The sequence below is a fragment of the Eulemur rufifrons genome, chromosome 16, assembly GCF_041146395.1.
Source record: "Eulemur rufifrons isolate Redbay chromosome 16, OSU_ERuf_1, whole genome shotgun sequence".
NCBI lineage: Eukaryota > Metazoa > Chordata > Mammalia > Primates > Lemuridae > Eulemur > Eulemur rufifrons.
This window is the reverse complement of record NC_090998.1, coordinates 93,044,187-93,065,942: the sequence shown is the minus strand read 5'-3', so window position 1 is coordinate 93,065,942 and position 21,756 is coordinate 93,044,187. Positions and strand designations below refer to the sequence as shown.

The following is a 21,756-nucleotide window of genomic DNA, read 5'->3' as shown; positions in this document are numbered from 1 at the left end:
GCTCAGAAAAACTGACGTACGTGAAGGTTTCCTTGCCTTTTGTGTGCAGCGTATTTCCTGATTCACACTTTACCAAAAAGACATTGAAAAGACGATGAAATACCCTCGCATTCTTGCCCTAACTAACCTCCTTCACTCGTTTATCAGGAGGTCACTGGGCCCGTCATTAATTTTCACCTTTTAACTTAGGATTATGTGAAGGGTTGCTCAATTACATTTTATAAATCCAATAGTGGGATGCTTAGAATGAGTATCTACACAAAGTCTTGAACTTCAGTCAGCCTAAACTGCATACCCGTTACCATTCAAATCAGGATAAAGTGGTGTTTGAACCTTTTTAAACGAGTGCCAAATGTGTAAAAAAATAATCTTATTCTTTTCTTAATTTAAAAATACATATTGTGGGCCAGGTGCAGGGGCTCAGCCTATAATCCTAGCACTCTGGGAGGCCAAGGTGGGAGGATTGCTTGCAGTCAGGAGTTTGAGACCAGCCTGAGCAAGAGCGAGACCCGTCTCTACTAAAAATAGAACAGTTAGGTGGGTGTCATGGCACACACCTGTAGTCCCAGCTACTCGGGAGGCCCAGCAGGAGGATCACTTGAGCCCAGGAGTTTGAGGTTGCTGTGAGCCACGATGATGCCACTGCCCTCACTCTACCTGGGGTGACAGAGTGAGACCCTGTCTCAAAAAAAAAAAAAAAATTGTGATTTAAAATATATCTTAAAGTTTGTCTCAGAAGGAACACTAAACAAACAAACATAACTTAAGGTTATTGAGAAAATACCTTTACAGATTCCTCTTGCCCCTCCCTGGGTCCACATGCCCTGGAAGTTCCACACCCCTCTTGAGAATGATTGGTCACCTAGAGACTATGCCTGTGGCCACATAAAGCCAGTCATTAATTATTTAAGCTTTGCCTTAAATACCATCTCTCCACAACAAAAATTTGTGGCTTATTACTGGATTTTGTTTAGGCTGTTCACATTTTCTTTGTTATGTGAAGTTCCAAACTCAATACTTATCCATGACTAATTTAATGGGTGATATTTCATTTATATTCGTTTCAACTCTTGTTAGTAGATCTTTTTTTCATCTCACAGAATTACTGGCACATTCAAATAGATTTTGTTAAGCCAATTGATCATTTCCTCTTAATACTATAATTTAGTTTTTGTTTTTTTTTTAAATCTCACTGCAGCCTCAGACTCCTGGGCTAAGGCAGTCCTCCTGCCTCAGCCTCTTGAGTAGCTGGGACTAGAGGCATGTGCCACCATACCCAGATAATTAAAAAAAAAAATTTTTTTAGAGATGGGGTCTCAATGCATTGCCCAGGTTGGTCTCAAACTCCTGGCCTCGAGCAATCCTCTTGCCTCAGCCTCCCAAAGTGCCAGAATTACAGGTGTGAGCCATAATGCCCGGCCTAGTCATTCTTTTTTTATAATAATTTCCTATTGTCACCACCTGACAAAACTTTACATGTTCTCATTTGTTTGTTTTTAGTAGATCTAATTTTGTTTTTTGTTGATAGAGGAAAAATTTCAGTTTTAATCTTAGCTGTCATGTTTTCTATTGTTAAATTCAGCAAACGGTTGTTCCATATATAGTGCTACGAACAGAAGAAGATACACAGAATAAGATAGCTTCTGTTGCAGAGGTACAAGGAGTGTAAGAAAATAACAGTAATTGAAATAGAAGGCCAAATAACACTTTATGAAACTTAAAATAATGAAAGTAAAACATGTGATTTGGGGAAGTATGACTGGAAGAGGTATAGATCAGGAAAGGTTTTCTTTTTTTTTTTTTTTTTTTTTTTGAGACAGAGTCTCACTTTGTTGCCCAGGCTAGAGTGAGTGCCATGGCATTGGCCTAGCTCACAGCAACCTCAAACTCCTGAGCTCAAGGGATCCTCCTGTCTCAGCCTCCCGAGTAGTTGGGACTACAGGCATGCACCACCATGCCCGGCTAATTTTTTCTTTATATATTTTTAGCTGTCCATATAATTTCTTTCTATTTTTCGTAGAGATGGGGTCTCGCTCTTGCTCAGGCTGGTCTCGAACTCCTGAGCTCAAATGATCCGCCCACCTCGGCCTCCCAGAGTGCTAGGATTACAGGCGTGAGCCACCGCGCCCGGCCTAGGAAAGGTTTTCTAAAGGAGATGGCTACTAGCTACCAGAGTACATGGCTACTCTGGGCTTAAGGAGTAGAATTTTTTTCCAGGGATTTGTGGAAGTCTATTTACAGGACAACTAACAGTCCAAATTAGCCAAAATGTAGTGCATATCTAGGAAAGCAGTGGGCTGTAAGGCTGGTGAGTTTGTATTTAACTTTCTGGGGGAAAAAAAGACTTTGAAGAATTTTTAGTAGGAAAGTGTGCCTGAGTCTAAGGCCATCCTCTCCACTTGTACTTTGGATTCTATCCCCTCCTCGAGTCTTTGCTTTTGTTAACTATCATTTTTCTCTTTTGAATTACCACTTTCTCCCTTATTGGATAATTTTCATTGGCATAAATACATGCCTTATTAACAGTAATTTTTAAAAATATTACAACTTGTGAAAAAGGAGTATAGTGTGATGTTAATTGTAGAATTTAGTGATAAATGTATGAGTGTTTACTATAAAATTCTTTCAACTTTTCTGTATGTTTGGAAATTTTATAATAAAATGCTTGGGGAGAAAAATCCCTTGAACCTCATTGTCTCCTCAGGTTGTTAGCTCATTTTTCTTATCAGTATAGCTAAACTTGTTGAAACAGTTGTTTTTAGTTCCTTTCTCTTCTCAACTCTCTTAACTCAGTTCTCAGTCCCAAACTCCACTGAAATAGTGCTTATTAAGGTCACTGACAGCCTAATTTTATAAAAGTCAGTGGCCAATTCTCTGTCCTTATCCTGTATGGCCTTTTAGTAGCATTTTATTCATTTAAAAACAATTGAGGCCCACTATGTACGATGTGCTGTTCTAGGTGATTTGGGATTCATCGGTGAAAAAAACATAAAAATCCCTGTCCTAACTGAGGTTATGTTCACGTGCAAGGAGACAGACAACAAACTAAATATGAAAAGTATATAGAATATTTGGCCAAGCATGGTGGCTGACGCCTGTAATCCTAGCACTCTGGGAGGCTGAGGCGGGAGGATCGCTCGAGATCAGGAGTTTGAGACCAGCCTGAGCAAGAGCGAGACCCCCATCTCTACTAAAAATAGAAATAAATTAGCTGGACAACTAAAAATATGTAGAAAATATTAGCCGGGCATGGTGGCACATGCCTGTAGTCCCAGCTACTTAGGCTGAGGCAGGAGGATCACTTGAGCCCAGGAGTTTGAAGTTGCTGTGAGCTAGGCTGATGCCACGGTAGTCACTCTAGCCTGGGCAACAAAGCGAGACTCTGTCTCAAAAAAAGAAAGAAAAGAAAGGTATATAGAGTATTAGAAAGTAATAACTTTTTTCCTAATGTTTAATTATTACGGGTACATGTGATGTTTTGATACAGGCATACAATGTAAATTAATCAAATCAGGGTAATTGGGGTGTCCATCACCTCAGGCATTTAACATTTCTTAGTGTAGGAACATTCCGGTTCCACTCTTTTAGTTATTTTAAATTATACCCTAACTTATTGTTGATTATATTGATACTCACTTTGTTGTAAGAAAGTAATAAGTTTTAAGGAGAAAAATAGAAACCAGGAAGGGAAATAAGAAATACTGGGGGTGTTTTTAAAGAAGTTGGTCAAGGAAAAGCCTGGCTGCCAAGGTGGCAAGGTAGATCACATTTCATCTCCCTCTCTGAAACACTTTGCTCTCTGGATTTTCTTGACTCTATATTCTTTTTCTCACTTCACTAGCCACCCCTCAATTATTGGCTGTTTCTCCCTCAGATCTCCTGTGTTGGAGTGCCCCCAGGAATATGTCCTCTGTCTCTTTTCTGTGTTCTTTTCCAGATAATGCTGTCCAGTCCCGTCCCACAGTTTCAAATACCACCCTGATGCTGGTGAATTTCAAAATTATATCTCCAGTGCAGTCCATTCTCCTGTGCACCAGATTAATATCCAGCTGTTTAGTTTGTCATTTCTAATAGTCATCTAAAACTTAACAACAACAAAAAAAAAGGTTATTGATTTCTTTTCCCCTTCCCTTCTCTAAAAAATAAACCTTTTCTTCCTGGGTACCATTTACTCATTGATTCAAACCAGAAGCCTAAGAGTAATTCCTATTTCCTATTCTTAACTTATATACCCCACTACCCTCATCCAGTTGTCTATAAATCCTATGAGTCTACCTCTAAAATATATCCTGAGTCTAAGTGCTTTTTGCTATTTTCCACTGCTGCAACATAGTTGAAGCAGTGAGATCTCTCATTTTGACTATTGCCATAACCTCTTAACTGGTATCTCTGCTTCCATTCTTATCTTTCTCTAATCTTTTCTCAAAACAGCCAGAGTGAGTGTTAAAAAAAATGTAAATCTATAAGTCAAAGCACTCCCCAGTTTAAAACTCTCCAGTGGCTTCTCCTTGCACTTAGAATAAAAATCCATATTTCTTACCGTGATCCACAAAGCTGTTTATGATCTGGTCCCCTGTATACTTCTCTACTCTGATATTCTCTTCCTCCGCATTTACTATGTTTGGGTCAGTCAGTATTGCTTTTTCTTACCTTCCTCACATAGGCCACACTGATTTCCATTTCAGAGTCATCGTACAATGCTTTTCTTTCGGGGTTTCCTTTGGCTACCGTCTTGATGAATTCTCCTTCATCCTTGATAAATAATCCCAATCACAGCCAATACATTATGAATCATGTCATTTCTACCTCCTTAATAACCCTGTCCTCTCTATTCCCACTGCTACCATTTTATTTCAGACTCATTTTTTCTTGGATTGATGCAGTAACCTTTTAACTGAATTCCCAACCTCCAGTTTTACCCTACTTTAAATCTGCGTGCCATTCCTACCAGAATAATCTTTATTTGTTCCTGCAAGAAAAGATGCATTTTATTTTCTTGATAGATGAGGAAAAGGCATTTGACAAAATTCAATATCCATTTCCATCAATGGGGTTTTCTTTGAATGGTATGATTTTCAAGTTATTTTTTTTCCTGTATTTTCTCAATTCTCTGCATTGAATGTTTTACTCTTTTTTAATCGGGAGAAATGTTATTTTAAAAAGATTTAGATAATCCATAATATTAATAGCTGCTAAATTTTTTTAAAATATTTTATTATAAAAGCATTAACATAACATTGTAAAAATTAGGAATTAAATGAGAATAAAAATGAAAACATATTCCCACAATTCAGAGATTATTACTCTAATACCTTGGGGTATATCCATACAGACTTTTTTCTACGCAAACTTTTTTTTTTTTTTTTTTTTTTTTTTTTTTGAGACAGAGTCTCACTCTGTTGCCCAGGCTAGAGTGCTGTGGTGTCAGCCTAGCTCACAGCAACCTCAAACTCCTGGGCTCAAGCAGTCCTACTGCCTCAGCCTCCTAAGTAGCTGGGACTACAGGCATGTGCCACCATGCCCGGGTGATTTTTTCTATATATTTTTAGTTGTCCAACTAATTTATTTCTATTTTTAGTAGAGATGGGGTCTCGCTCTTGCTCAGACTGGTCTCGAACTCCTGAGCTCAAACGATCCTCCCGCCTCGGCCTCCCAGAGTGCTAGGATTACAGGTGCGAGCCACCGCACCCAGCCTATGGAAACTTTTAAAAAATGAAAACGACATCATACTGTACCTACTGTTTTCTAACTTATCAGGCAAACTTTTTCAGTAAATGTTCATTTCATCTGATGCACAGCTCAAATTCAGATTTCTTCAACTGACTCCAAAATGTTCTCTGACCAAACCATTTGCCAACTCAGAACTGCATAGTGCATCTGATTGTTACATCCCTTAATCTCTTAGGTTAGACCTGGCACAGTGGCTCATGCCTGTAATCCCAACACTTTGGGAGAATAAGGTGGGAGGATCACTTGAGGCCAGGAGTTCAAGATTATCCTGGGCAACATAGCAAGACCCCATCTCTACAAAAAATACTAATAGAGAAATTAGCCAGTAGTGGTGGTGTGTGCCTGTAGTCCCAGCTGCTTGGGAGACTGAAGTAGGAGGATTGCTTAGGCCTAGGAGTTTGAGGTTACAATGAGCTATGATCATGCCACTGCACTCCAGCCTGTCTCTTAAATAACTAAATAAATAACCTCTTAGTTTAACACTTTTTATTTGCAACACTGACTTGAAAAAATTAGAAACATTTCCTACAGAATGTTTAGATTTGTCTGATTGATTCCTTATGGTCATTTAGTTCTTCTAGCCCCTCTATTTTTATCAGCTGGAAGCTATATTTAAAGAGCTGATAGATTCAAATTAAACATTTTTGGCTAGACTCCATCACAGGTGATAATTGTGTACTTCAATTGCATTATATCGCTTAATATGTGCTTGTTTTACCATTAGTGATACTAAGATTGACCTCTAGTTTAGGGTGGTGACAATGATCTCACCATTGTATAGTTAGTTTTTTCCTCTTCTAACTAGAAAGTCCAGTGTTACTTTGGCGTTATACAGATGTTCTGTATTGACCATTTACCTGATGGTTTTAATACCAATGGTCTTGCTTGAATCAGCATTTCATTTAGGTTTGCAAAATCAGATTTTTCTAATTCTGTCAGACTTTGTACATTCAGTGGATGATAATGCCCTTTAAAAAAGAGCTTTCCTTTGTTAACTAGGTTTTTTTTTTTTTTTGCTTAATCTAGAATACAGTTGACACTAGAAAAACAGGATAAATGCTTGCTTCTTTTCTTGTAATTAATATTTTCAAAGAAAAGAGTTTTAATAGCTGCCTCAAATGGTGAAAATTAGTTTTTTCTTTTTTTGTTGTTAGTATTGTTACGGACTCCTGGATTTCCATTGATGCAGTATGTTTTAACCCACCAAAATCATTCTTTTTGATGCTCAGATTGTCATAACTTCAGTCACTGGGAGTTCCTTCAAGTTGCTTCCTGTGTCCTTTGGTCATGACCTCATTAATATTGTCTAGCTTCCTTGCTTTCTGACATATGGTGTCCTAGTTCCCAGGCTCATCGTCAGTGTTCCCTGTCTCAGACCTGGAATTAGCTAGATCTCCAAAGACTTCTGGTTCCTTTTGGTAGGAAAAGTATTAGAGACCACCATCTGGGAAACAGAGGTAATCATTACATTTGGTAACATTAGTTCTGGACCATTTCACTAGAAAGGGCTAGAAGCTACATGAAGTACTTTTTTAGATTTTTTTTTTTTTTTTTTTTGACACAGGGTCTCACTCTATTGCCCTGGGTAGGGTTCAGTGCTGTCATAGCTTTACTACAACCTCAAACACCTGGGCTTGAGTGATCTTCCTGCCTTGGCTTCCTGAATAGGTGAGACTACAGGCCTGTGCCACCATGCCTAGCTAATTTTTCTATTTTTTTGTAGAGACTGGGTCTCACTATGTTGCTCAGGCTGGTTTCAAACTCCTGGTCTCAAGCGATCCTCCCGCCTTGGCCTCCCAAAGTGCTAGGATTAGAGGCATGAGCTACTGTGCCCAGCCTGTTCTTTTTTTAATTAACAGCTTTATTGAGATATAATTTGTATTAAAAATATATCCTTTTAAAGTGCACAATTCATTGGTTTTTAGTATATTCACAAAGTTGTGCAACCATCATCATCATCTAATTCCAGAACATTTCCATCACCCCAGAAGAAACCTTGTACCCATTAACAATCACTCATTATCTCCCTTCTACCCAGCTCCTGGCAACTACTAATCTACTTTCTATCTCTATGGATTTGCCTATCCTGGACATTTCATATAAATGGATTCAGTCAATATATGGCCTTTTGTGTCTGGCTCCTTTCACTTGGCATAATGTTTTCAAGGTTTATCCATGTAGCTTGCATTAGTACTTATTTACTTTTTATTGCCAAATAATATTCCACTGTATAGGTATACCACATTTTGTTTATCCATTCATCAGTTGATAGGCATTTGGGTTGTTGTCACTTTGTAGTATGTTATGCTGCCTAAATATTTGTATATGAGTTTTTGTGTGGACATATGTTTACATTTTTCTTGGGTGTATATACCTGGAGTGGAATTGTTGGATCAGATGGTAACTCTACGTTTAATATTTGGAGGAACTTCCAAACTGTTTTCTAAAGTGGCTGCACCATTTTACATTCCCACTGGCAATGAATGAGGGTTCCAATTTCTCCACGTCCTTACCAATACTTGTTACTGTCTTGTCTTTTTAAAACTACCAATACCAATAATATAAACCATAAAGCTACTAAAGGAAATTTGAAATTTCTGTGTACTACTTTTCGATCCTTAGAATGCATCCCACTAAGAATATACAGTCAGAATTCTGTGATCTGAAGTCCCTTGAAATAAATCATTTCTCAATATGACTATGTTACCAATTTAATATTCAGTTAAGTTCACTTGTTTCTGTTGTTTTCATATATGGGATTTTTAAAATTTAGCTTTTAAAAAAATTGATAATGCATGTACATATTTCAAAAATTTAAACTCTGTATAGAAAATTATACACAGAAAAACCTTGCTTCTACCTCTACTCCCTATAGCAGTGAGGATCCTAGCAGGAAACAGGTGGCACTCTGAAATTAGGACAATTTGAGGAAGGTTTATTTACAAAGGGGCTAATTATAAAGGTAGGGGAGAGCTGTAGAGGAATTACAAGGAATAGAGGAATCTGGCCCAGGGGTGGTGGCTCACGCCTGTAATCCTAGTACTCTGGGAGGCCGAGGTGGGAGGATCCCTTGAGGTCAGGAGTTTGGGACCACCAGCCTGAGCAAGACTGAGACCCCGTCTCTACTAAAAATAGGAAAAAAAATTAGCCAGGCCACTAAAAATAGAAAAAATTAGCCAGGCATGGTGGCTCGTGCCTGTAGTCCTAGGGATTTGGGAGGCTGAGGCAGGAAGATTGCTTGAGCTCAGGAATTTGAGGTTGCTGTGAGCTAGGCTGACACCATGGCACTCTAGCCTGGGCAACAGAGCGAGACTCTGTCTTAAAAAAAAAATAGAGGAATCAGCAGTGGAGTTGTCACCACCCCGAGGCCCAGAGAGGAAAGAACCCAGAAGGAATTTTGAAAGGGCAATAATCTTCCATCAAAGGGCACAGCCAGCCAGAGGCCACCTCACAGGGAGACAAGTGGGAAATAAATACCCAGACCTCACTCTTTTCCCTTTCTCCAACCTCCTGCCAGGGCTTTGTGTGCATTTTATCTTAAAACTTATAGTATATTTCAATTTCCTGCTTTTAATGGAAAGAGCATAGGTTTTAGAATCAGACATATCACTCCAAGACACATGAGTTGTTTGACTGTGAGCCTCTGCTTCTTTTATTTGAAAATGCAAATTAAAAAACCTATCTCATAGGATTGTTTTAAAGACAAAATAACAGATGCAGGCAGGGTGTCTGGCACAAAGTGGGTTTGTTTTTTTTTGAGACAGAGTCTCGCTTTGTTGCCCGGGCTAGAGTGCCATGGTGTCAGCCTAGCTCACAGCAACCTCAAACTCCTGGGCTCAAGCGATCCTACTGCCTCAGCCTCCCGAGTGGCTGGGACTACAGGCATGCGCCACCATGCCCGGCTAATTTTTTGTATATATATATATATTTTAGTTGGCCAGATAATTTCTTTCTATTTTTAGTAGAGATGGGGGGGTCTCACTCTTGCTCAGGCTGGTCTCGAATTCCTGACCTCGAGCGATCCACCCGCCTCGGCCTCCCAGAGTGCTAGGATTACAGGCGTGAGCCACCGCGCCCGGCCTACAAAATGGGGTTTAATAAAAGTTAAGCACATTCCCCACTGTGAGCACCTTGGAGGAATCAGAGACAAAATTACAACAAATTTAGTTTAAAGATCTAATTGATTTTTATTTATAATTCTAGAGTCAGGCAACACCTCATTCTATAAAATAGATTGAGTGTTCCACTGGGCATTACAGACTGGTTGGTTTTTATAAGGTGAGAACAAGGAAACAACAATAAAAGTGGATTGGTTAACATCAGGTTACTACAGGTTACTTTTCTCACAAAGGTTAAAGAGGTGGGGACTTCCTTATTAGGCTGACTCAGGTAGACTGGGCTCTTTTCTGATTGGTTGCTGTGAATCTCCTGTTTTCAGGAGAAACTGGTCTGTTTGGGAATTTACCTGCTTCCTTAAGGTTTCAGTTTGATTGTGTGGCACTTAGTATGAGTGACTCCATTTGGTTTGGTCTGGTCTGCTGGGGTTTAGTGATAGAGGCTAGTCCAAAACTATTGCCTCCCATAAATTTTGTCTAACAAGGTAAAATCCTACATATTGTTTGTCCTTTTAGTCCTAGTGCTTAGTAAAGTGTCTGATAAATAAGTATTCAGAAAGTGTTTGTAGAATGAATGAATGGATTTGAGGGGAGAAGAGATTGAAGGTTGAAAAGTAAGGAAGACTTGAACCAGTAGAGGGATGATAAGAAGGAGAGCAATGAGAGAGATCTGTAGAGTTGAATCAATAGGGACTTTGAAAATGATAGTGTAGTTTTTATATCTTTGAATACTTGGTCCATGTTTAGCAAGCGATGATAGCCTAAAAGATGACTCTTCTGGAATCATTATTTTCCAAATTATTGTTTTAAATTATTTACAGCAGAGGTTCCCAATCTGACCATTACAAAACTTGACTTGGTTCGTTCATTCTTTCGTTTTTTTTCAGCAGGTGGTTGTTACACTAGCTGGCAGGTAGACATTTAATAAGTGTTTCTTGACCATACTGTTTGAAGTTGCCTCTCGTAGTTACTCTGTTTCATTACCCAGTTTATCTTCTCAGGATACTTACTACAATATGTAGTTGTCTTTTTTATTATCTGATACTCTTGATAAAATATAACCTTAGGCAGAGACAATATTAATTGAATGAATGAGTTTGGTGGGGAAGTATTTATTTTAGGCAGATTTTAAGTAAGGACTGACCAAAAAAACACATTCTGTTTAGCTGTTACTTAATAATTACTTCAATTACTGAATTGAATTACTTAATAACTTAATTCAGTAAATGTTTATTTTGTCCTATATGCACTGTCTTACAGTAGCCTTCAATGTGTGGATTATCAATTAACCCAAAAAAGCCACATTTCATACCTATTAGTTAACGGAGACTCAGCTAAATAAATTTGCAGCATCTTAACCATTTTTGGTTCTTTTTAGAAAGATCCCAAGCCATATCATCATAGTGGCTGACAGTATTCATTTTTCTTTGTTCATTTTACTTTCCCCATAAAATTTAAATTATTAATACTTGTAGATGTGGGGGAAGGGATGTGAAAAAGGAAAAAAAAATAAAATGGAGATGGTAGTAGCTACATTGACACTGCACCTTGAAAATTGTCTTAGAGAAAATTATGGGCTCATGGTTGGATAACAAATTTACCACTGGGGTTGGGAATCCACACTGCTACCCCTAGGTTCAGTGATTTGCTGGAAGGACTCACAGGACTCAGCATATAGTTGTATTCAAGACTATTATACAGTAAAAAGATAAAAAGCAAACCTCAGCAAAGGGAAAAGGCACCTGGGGTGAAGTCTTAGGAAACCAGGCACAGGATTTTAAGAGTCTTTGCCTGTTGGAGTCACACAGTGTTTAAATTCCTCCAGCAACCAGACTGTAAGTGTGAAATATTGCCTACCAAGGAATCTTACTAAAGACTCAGTGCCTAGCGTTTTGTTTTTGTTTTTAAACTGGGAGATGGTCATATAGGTACCCTCTGCCTATTATGTACCAAAATTCTGGAACCCTGGAAAGAAAGCATGTGTTCAGCATAAATCATATTGTTTGGATAGTTTAGGCCTAGTGAGCCATTCTTACCAGGGAGTGGTAGAAACCCTCCCAAAAATACAAATACAAACCCCAAGATGCCAGCCAACCTTGTAAACGGGCCTTTCAAAGAAAAGGAATCTCAGGCCTGTTATATAATTTTTCTATAGCACACTCTCATACCAATCATAAATATTCTAAAAATTTTAGTCTAGCCCTTAGGAAGATCCTAGATTTTGTTAGTCTTTTTGTTTGTTTGTTTGTATTTTTGGGTATGTGAGGGTTTGGTGCTGCACTAATGCTTTAGGTGATAGTTTCCATATTTATAAAATGAAGATAACTGAAATTCAGCGAAGTTAAATGATTTGCCATGGTGTGATACCTAATAATGAGAGAGAGCTGGGATTTAGGTTCATGTATTTAGATCCTTAAATTTAGACCTTTTAATGCTCTTCAATAGCTGCGTAAAAGAAACAAGTAATCTACATTAAATTTCTCAGTCACATGCATTTTGAACATTGACAAAACAGGATTATTTAGACATGTGCATTGGCTATATTTCACTTCTATTGGTGGCCTGATTTCAGTTCTGGGCAAAGTATTTTATCATTAAGAATGGGTAATGCTTTATCTCTTTTCGTCACCAGGAAAATCCAATGTAATGGATGCACTTAGTTTTGTAATGGGAGAGAAAACAGTTAATTTAAGAGTGAAAAATATTCAAGAACTTATTCATGGTGCACATATTGGAAAACCTGTTTCTTCTTCTGCAAGTGTAAAAATTGTATATGTGGAAGAAAGTGGAGAAGAGAAAACATTTGCAAGGATTATCCGAGGTATTTTATTGTAGATAATTGCTTATGAGTTATTTGATTTTTCAGAAGTTAAGATTGCCCATTTTTTTCTTTCTTTGAAGGGTGTGATTTGTTATTCCATTGGCATAGTAAACTAGAAGTTCTTTTTTTTCTCTTGGATAGCAAATATCAGAACCAAATAACAGAACCTGTTTAATTCTTCACTAAAACTCTTCCTTAAGCAGACTTATTTGTTCAAGTCCCCCTCCTGTTAAATAACATTTTTATATCTGGATCCTTGGTTAAGATGAAGGAGGGAGCCTACCTTGAAGACAGAAAAATCATAGAAATTCTTGAGGTTCTTCATGTTTATCAGATTTACTTAGTGATGAAGTAATTGTATGCATATTTTTGGCTTGTGTAGATAGTTTTTTCTACCACCAGAAAGCAAATCGAGTGAAATGTTTGAATTTGTAATTTGATTTATTCATAAATTCCCTGTGTTTCCTGAATAAATGAGACCGAGAGTTGTTTATATGTATATTTCATCCTATGCTAGGATTTTACAGAGAGCCTTAGTGAATAGGTGTTTTGTTTTTGTTTTTTGTTATTGTTGTTGTTTTCATTCTGGTCCACTAGAACATTTCTAATGAGTAAATATTGTCTTACTAAACTCCCCCAAATTCAATGACAGATAATTTTAGACATACTTATTATATACTTTTACTTTGATGTGTAATTTAAGTATTTCACCACTTTATCACTCAGATATGTTCATTGGCTAGTTTTCTCACTTTGGATTTTTAACTCAAAAGTCTCCATCTCAGTAAGGATTCCCTCACCCACCCTATATCAAATTGCAATGCCATCCAGGTGTGGTGGGAGGCTGAGACAGTAGAATCGCCTAAGCCCAAGAGTCTGAGACTAGCCTGGGCCACATAGCAAGACCCCATCTCTACAAAAATTTAAACAATTAAAAAAAATTAGCTGGGCATAATGGTGCATGTCTGTAGTCCTAACTACTTGGGAGGGTGAAGTGAGAGAATCACCTGAGCCCAGGAGTTTGAGGCTGCAGTGAGCTATGATCATGCCACTGTACTCTAGCCTGAGCAATAGAGTGAGACCCAGTCTCTAAAAATAATAATAAAATAAATAAAATTGCAATGCCTGCCTATCCCTCCTATATAGAAACTTCCATTTCTCCATCCTAGTTTGTCTTTATTCCTTAGCACTTACCACTTTCTAACATACTGTTTATTTTACTTGCATGTCTCTCATTTTGTTGTCTTTCTGCCTGGGATATATATATAATAAGCTCCTGAGATCAGAGACTTTCGTCTGTTTTATTCCCCACTATAAAATATTCCTTGGCATATTAATAGACACTCAATATTTGTTACTACACTTGATCTTAGGCCAGGAGCAATTACAGTCAATATTTGTTGACTGATTAAATGCACTTATTACCATGTATATTATCACTAACTGGCCATTTCAATGAGAATAATAATATTTATATATGACTGATATTCATATTTTCTATAACAATTTTTATTTTATTTTAGGGGGATGTTCAGAATTCCATTTTAATGATAATGTTGTGAGTCGTTCTGCTTACATAGCAGAATTGGAAAAGATAGGCATAATCGTCAAAGCACGAAACTGTTTAGTTTTTCAAGTAAGTAACTGTAGTAGTTTATTTGATTCATAGTTTTGAAAATACATCACAGTATTTTATATACTGGTGTGCTTTACTGTTTCTAAAAGGGAACCGTAGAGTCGATTTCAATGAAAAAACCCAAAGAAAGAACCCAGTTTTTTGAGGAAATCAGCACTTCAGGAGAGCTTATAGGAGAATATGAAGAGAAGAAAAGAAAGTTACAGAAAGCTGAAGAGGATGCACAGTTTAATTTTAATAAGAAAAAAAATGTAGCAGCAGAGCGCAGACACGCAAAATTAGAGAAGGAAGAGGTAAGGTGTCAAGAAGATATAACTGTTAAGTGTTCAATATAAAACTTTCTGTTAGAATCACTAGGTATGGGCGTAGAGTTACCAAGAAACGTTCTTTACTAATATAAGACAAAGCCCAATATTCATTAAGAGTAAACTTTTATATCTACCAATATTTATTGTATTTGAAAGTAAAACTAAAAATATTATTAGTGATCCACATAAAATAGCAATAAACTCATTATATGTTGACATAAATAACATGTTTTTATGAAAAATAACTATATTTTCCAAAACAAATTAATTAGAAGAGAGACATTGTTTTACATTTTTATAATCTCCTTAATGTCTGGCTTAATAGAAGACAGACAGCTGGATTCTCATATATTCTTCTGCATTAAATCTAATTTGTGCTATGGCCTAGCAGTTTTACCCACCATTGGCTTTTGCACTAGCAGTGCAAGTGTCAACACACTAAAAATGGCAAATAAAGTCTTAGTATTACTATGAAAATAGTTATTTCCTTCAGGAACTCCCTAAAAGGGTCTTGAGGACCCTAAAGGAAGCCATAGCTGTACTACGTGCAAAGTTCTGTAGAATTTCTTAGTGCCCTTCATGATGCCTAGTATAGTAAGTACCTTATCTAAGGTTGATGATTGTTTGCATTTAGAATGATCTTTTTCAAATGCAAATCAGATCCTGTCTTTCCCTGTATAAAACCTTCCAGTTCAGTGCTTCCCACTGCACTGAGAATCTAGTGTCTGATGTAGCCTACTGATCTTGCCTCTTGAGCCTTAACTTTCTCTACTTTGCTACCATATTGACCTTTATTATTTATTGGACACACCAGATTTTTCCATTTCCTCTGCCTAGATACCTGTATGCCTGATTTTTACGTAGCTGATACTCTCTTATTCAAGTTTTTTATAAAAAGCCATTTTCTCAGGCAGGCACTTGCTGTCCGTGCCCCCAATCTAAATTAGCATCCCCTTCCTTGTACTATCACATCACTCTATTTTGTTTCTTTTGTAGCATTTATTGATGTATGAAATTATCTTGTTTATTATTTGTTTGCTTGTTTATTCTGACTTCTTTTCCTCCCTTTCCCCCCATTAGAATAACTGGAGTATAAGCTTTATAAGAGTTGAGACGACCTGTCTTGTTCTCCACTATATTCCCAGCACATAAATCAGGGCCTGGAATGTAGTACACACTCAATAAATATTTGAAAAATAAATGAAAGGTAGATGTGTTCCTTACTAGTGATGTTTCTCTGTGTCTCCATATTTTTGAATGTGTGTACATGTCCTTGGTTTTATTAGTGGAAAGGAGTGACATCAGTGAAAATCAGACTGCTATTCACAATGTACTGAAATAGCTTAACAGAATTGTAGAATTTAAACATTATAAAGACAATTAGAATAATCCAGCCAGGTGCGGTGGCTCCTGCCTGTAATCCTAGTACTCTGGGAGACTCAGGCAGGAGGATTGCTTGAGGTCAAGAGTTTGAGACCAGCCTGAGCAAGAGCGAGACCCTGTCTTTACTGAAAATAGAAAAAATTACTTGGGCATCATGGTATGTGCCTGTAGTCCCAGTTACTCAGCAGGCTGAGGCAGGAGGACCACTTGAGCCCAGGAGTTTCAGGTTGCTGTGAGCTAGGCTGATGCCATGGCACTCTAGCCCAGGCGACAGAGCAAGACTCTGTTTCAAAAAAAAAAAGAAGAATCCAACTTCCTAATTATATTTTACAACATCTTGGCAGATGGCTACCTGTTACTTGGAATACTTCCAATATAAATTAGGAGCTCTTCTCTTGAGGCTTTGTTTCTTTATCAATAGCACAAATGTTAAGGAAAGTTTTTTTCACATATAGTTCAGAACTATAATAGTCCTGTTAGTTCTGTGAGTAGGAAAATTACTCCTTGTAGCAGGACTTTTACCTGGAATCGTTAAATTTTAAGTTTCTAGGGACCTTATATGTCACATAACACTCTTGCTTCAGTTTACAAATGAGGAAACTGATGAGAAATGTTAATGGATTTGCCAGACTCATGGGTCAAGATAGAAATGGGATTAGGACCCAGGTTATTGGGTGCCACTTTGTTCTTTACCGTCATACCACTAAGTGCATGAACACAAAATCATTTACTGGTATATTGGCTTATTTTAAAAGTATATCCAGAAACCTTCTCCAAATAATGCTACTTTGGGCAAGAATACTGTTTCTTAATGACGTAAATAAAAATTCATTAGAGATCATTTGTTAGTACAATAGTTGGTTTATGAAAGGCCAGCTTACATATGCTCCCTTTTAGCTACTGTTGAATTGTACTGTTTTACAGGCAGAACGTTACCAGAGTCTCCTTGAAGAACTGAAAATAAACAAGATACAACTGCAGCTTTTCCAACTATATCATAATGAGAAAAAAATTCATTTTCTGAGCACCAAATTAGAGCATTTGAATAGGGATTTGAGTATCACGAAAGAGTCTTTTTCTCATCATGAAAGCATAGTTAAAGCCAAGAAAAAGGAACATGGAATGCTAACTAGACAACTACAACAAACAGAAAAAGAATTAAAGTGAGTTTTTAAAAATAGGTATTAACAGTTGGGTTTTATGTAGATTGATAGAAAAATATAAGTGGCACTTGGAAAGTTGATTTTTAAAAATAAGCTTTTTATTTTGGAATACTTTTAGATATATAGAAAAATTATTATAAATATAGTACAGAGCATTCTCATATTTCCCACACTCAGTTTCTCCTATTATTAATATCTTAAATTAGTGTGATACATTTGTCAGAATTCGTAAACCAATATTGATATGATTAACTGAAGTCTATGCTTTATTCATATTTTCTTAGTTTTTGCCTGTTGTCCTTTTTCTGATCCAGAATACCACGTTACATTTTAGTTATCTATCTCCTGAGGCTCCTTTTGGCTGTGACAGTTTCTCAGACTTCCCTTGTTTTAGATGAGCTTGACAGTTTTGAGGAGTATTGGTCTAGCTTTTTTGTAGAATGTCCCTCATTTGGGATTTGTCTGATAGTTTTCTTATAGTTAAACTGGGGTTATGGGTTTTGGGGAGTAAGACCATAGAAGTAAAATGATCTTATGGATTTATGGATATTTTACACTTGGAATTATAACCCAATACTACATTATTTATTTTGTTGCCTAGATCATTCCAGCTGTGGCCATTGAGAACTCTGAGTTGGCTCTTTGTCTCTGAAATATTCCATTATTGTGATTTTGGAGGAATATTTCCTTTCCTTACTTTCTGGCACTACAAGATGCTCCAGGTTCATCTTATAGGAGCCAATCCTGGCACGAGACGGCCCCAGCTTATATAAGCCTGCCCCAGGCCTATAATTGGTCATTTCTCCAAGGAGCCCTGGTTCCTTTTATTGGAGAATGGTATTAGGAACCAACATCTGGGTGCTGGGTATGCTCATTGCTACTGGGGTGTCTTTGCTTCTAGACTTCTCAGCTGATAGAACTAGGAAATATATGTATGTATGTATACTAACTCTCATATATACGCATATCTATAAATACTTCCATATGTAACCATCTATCTATATTAAGCTAAACATGAGTTTATACTGATGTCTCCCTACTCTAATCCCTTACCATATGAAAGAATTATTCTACCCTCTCTTGCTTATCTATAACCTCCCATTTCAAGTGAGAAACCTGGCTTCCACCATCTGCCATCCATTTGTTGAATTGTTCAATTCCAGTAATCATGTATAGCAGTATCAGAATTGTTAACCCATACCCCTATGGGAAGCAACTTTATAACTAGAGTACAGTGCTTATATGCAGTTCCTTTTGTTTTTAGTCTTACAGACTCCACTCATTTCCAAAATTAATTAGGTCAGCACATTTTCCTCTCACCCCTTCAGTAAGGTTGCTTCATACATTTGTAATAAAGTTAGATTCTTTTGCTACATTCTACATTCCATCTATGATCTGTCAGCCTCCTAAGTGATTTTTAAAAATTTGCTTACGTTAAGGTTCACTCTTGGTGTTGTAGAGTTCTGTAGGTTTTGACGAATTCATAGTGTCATGTATCCACCGTTACAGTATCACACAGAGTAGTTTACATGTAAAAGATGCCCCTTTTCTTCATTTATTCAACCCTCCCCTCACCTTGCCTAATCTTGGCAACCACTAATCTGCTTATAGTCTCTGAAAGTTGGTTTATTTTTTTATTGTGATTTGATCAAAAGAACTTCTTTTTATATATTAAAGAAATTAGTTTCCTTTAAAGCAAACTTTTTTTTCCTTTTTAGATCTCTTGAAGCCCTTTTAAATCAGAAGAGGCCTCAGTACATCAAAGCCAAAGAAAACACTTCTTACCACCTCAAGAAATTAGATGTGGCTAAGAAATCAATAAAGGACAGTGAAAAACAATGTTCTAAACAGGAAGATGACATAAGAGCCCTGGAGACAGAGCTGGTTGATTTAGATGCAGCATGGAAAAGTTTTGAAAAGCAGATTGAGGAAGAGGTCTTACATAAAGGGCGAGACATTGAACTGGAAGCCAGTCAGGTGAAAAAGTCAACATGTGGGAAGTGTTTTGTTTCTGTTGTTTCAGCTTCTCCTTTTAATTAGCAAAAAATTTAGATGACCTCTCTTTCTGACATTTTAAGAGATTATACTTCGAATGTAAATTATGGGGATTTAAATGTTTTAGCCTGTACACAGAATCTAAATGTAGTCTTTAGACTATGCTATTTTTCCTTTAAGGTTAGATGGCATTATAACATTTATGAGTTAATTAAAGTCCCAGAAAATACTTCAGCAAGATTGCATGGTATTATTTTATAATAAAAGTTAGGCAATTAAGATACTATTCTTAAGATAATTTTTTCCTCATATTATAAAAACTTAACAGATATGTGTGGCTTTGAAGAGACATGATAACTTAATTGACAGGGAAACTGAGTACTTAAGGTGCTTTAAAATGTTTAGTGATGAATTAATCTCCAACTTGTTATACAAGATTTAATTATAATAAATTAATACTAGATATTCAAGCATGTAATTTAGAGTTTTCAAACATTCTATCAACTAAATTTTTATCATTTATCTCTTTCATCAATTTTATGATATTCCTACATCACAATATATATACCAAAATAATTGTGACTATATAAGTAGAAAAATATATCATTTTCTCTGGATTTCCCCTTTTTCTTAAGATTTTTGGACAGAGACCTCATTATATAGGTTTTTTTGAATACCTTGTTGCTCTATCTAAATAGTTTTCAAAAAGGAGCCTTTCATATTATATTTACATTATTTTGTATGGAGAAGATGGCCAATTATGATTTAATTTATATAAGGCAAGATTTTGATAAAATTAATTATATGCTAGTACAGAATATCATACAAATAATTTCCTCTTATGCTTCTCTAAGTGAGTTAGCGATGTTTCAATACTGTTTATACAGCTTGATCGTTATAAAGAACTTAAGGAACAAGTAAGAAAGAAAGTAGCTATAATGACTCAACAACTGGAAAAACTGCAGTGGGAACAGAAGGCGGAGGAAGGAAGACTAGCATTTGAAAAGAGGAGGCATGGAGAAGTTCAGGTACCTCTGTGCAGTAATGATTTAGAGTTATTCTCAGTGAAATTTTATTTATTCCTTCAGAATTAATTTTTCTAGATATAAATATAATTTGATTTACATCAAATATTAACAGTTTAAAAATTTCTGGACTTTCTGTTGTGCTTAGTATTATTTAGGTGTTCTTTTATCCTTAAAATAAGGATTGACAGTGCCTTACTGAAATGAATGCTTATGTATTCAGTAAGTGTTTTCTGTGCATGTATTAATATGTAGTTATAGGCATGGTCAGAAGATACAGTCTCTGTTCTTATGTGTATTTAAATCCAGAGGAGTTAGGAGGAGGATAGAGAAAGGCAAAAAAAAAAAAAAAAGTGTCATAATAGAGGTAATGCAAAGTCATTTGAAAACATTAAGGACATACTACTGCCCAAGAAGAACCATCAAGACAGCATTATGTTGTCCTCCCTCAAAGTCTTGTTCTTCACTTAATGTGTGTAAATCAACAAATAACTAAATTATTTAACTTCTCTGGGCTTTCATTTCTTCATTTGGGTGATGAAGATAGGTATGTCTACCTCATAGTGATGGGCAAATTAAGATGAAAGTGAGTGTGATAATATACCAAGCATTTAGTCTCTCCCTCTTATGCCTCCTGACCTTCTTTTCTAAAGACTGAGGATTTGGGCTATAAAATTATTATGGCATATTCAGCAATAATAAAAATTATGATTATGGAGTCTATGGGCCATCCTCAAAATGGGACCTTTATTGCTACTTTATGTCTCACAACAATACTATAGAGTTATGTATTTGCTCTACTGTACGAATGAAGAAAATGAAATATGTCTCTAGAAATTGGTCTGAAATTTTTCAGGAATAACAACAATAATGCTATAATATAGTGTTTATTTGTATATACTGTGCACCAAGCACTGCTGTAAATTCAGTAATCCTCAACCTTATGAGGTTTTTTTACAGGCATACCTTGGAGAAATTCTAGGTTCTGTTCCAGACCATCACAATAAAGCAAATATAAAAATAAAGCAAGTCATGTAAATTGTTTGGTTTCTCAGTGCATGTAAAGGTTATGTTTACACTATAGTGTAGTCTGTTAAATGTGCAATAGCATCAGGTCTAAAAAAATGTACATACCTTAATTTAAAAATACTTGCTAAAAAATACTTGCTAAAAAATGCTTATGATCATCTGAGCCTTCAGTGAGCCATAATCTTTTTTGCTGATGGAGGATCTTGCCTTGATGTGGATGGCTACTGGCTGACCAGGGTGGTGGTTGCTGAAGGTTGGGGTGGCTGTGGCAATTTCTTAAAATAAGACAACAGTGAAGTTTGCTGCTTGAGTGACTCTTCCTTTCACAAAAGATATCTCTGTAGCATGGGATACTATTTGATAGCATTTTACCCATAGTAGAATGTCTTTCAAAATTGGGGTCAATTCTCCCAAAGCCTATTGCTGCTTTATCAACTAAGTCTATGGAGCATTCTGCATTCTTTATTGTCATTTCAACAGTGTTGACAGCTCCTTTACCAGGAGTGGGTCCGATCTCAAGAAACAACTTTCTTTGATCATCTGTAAGAAGC

General features: G+C 36.6%; 1 protein-coding gene across 2 annotated transcripts in view; it reads left to right on the top strand.

Annotated features, from left to right (window-relative positions):
- The window catches only part of SMC1B (structural maintenance of chromosomes 1B), a 78,037-nt gene that overhangs the window by 1,449 nt on the left and 54,832 nt on the right, over positions 1-21,756 (top strand). For both annotated transcript variants that reach the window (XM_069490792.1, XM_069490791.1), the window contains exons 2-7: positions 12,478-12,666; positions 14,190-14,302; positions 14,392-14,595; positions 16,918-17,156; positions 18,875-19,133; positions 20,039-20,179. In XM_069490792.1, coding sequence (XP_069346893.1) covers positions 12,478-12,666; positions 14,190-14,302; positions 14,392-14,595; positions 16,918-17,156; positions 18,875-19,133; positions 20,039-20,179 — 1,145 coding nt within the window. The remainder of the gene's footprint in view (positions 1-12,477; positions 12,667-14,189; positions 14,303-14,391; positions 14,596-16,917; positions 17,157-18,874; positions 19,134-20,038; positions 20,180-21,756) is intronic.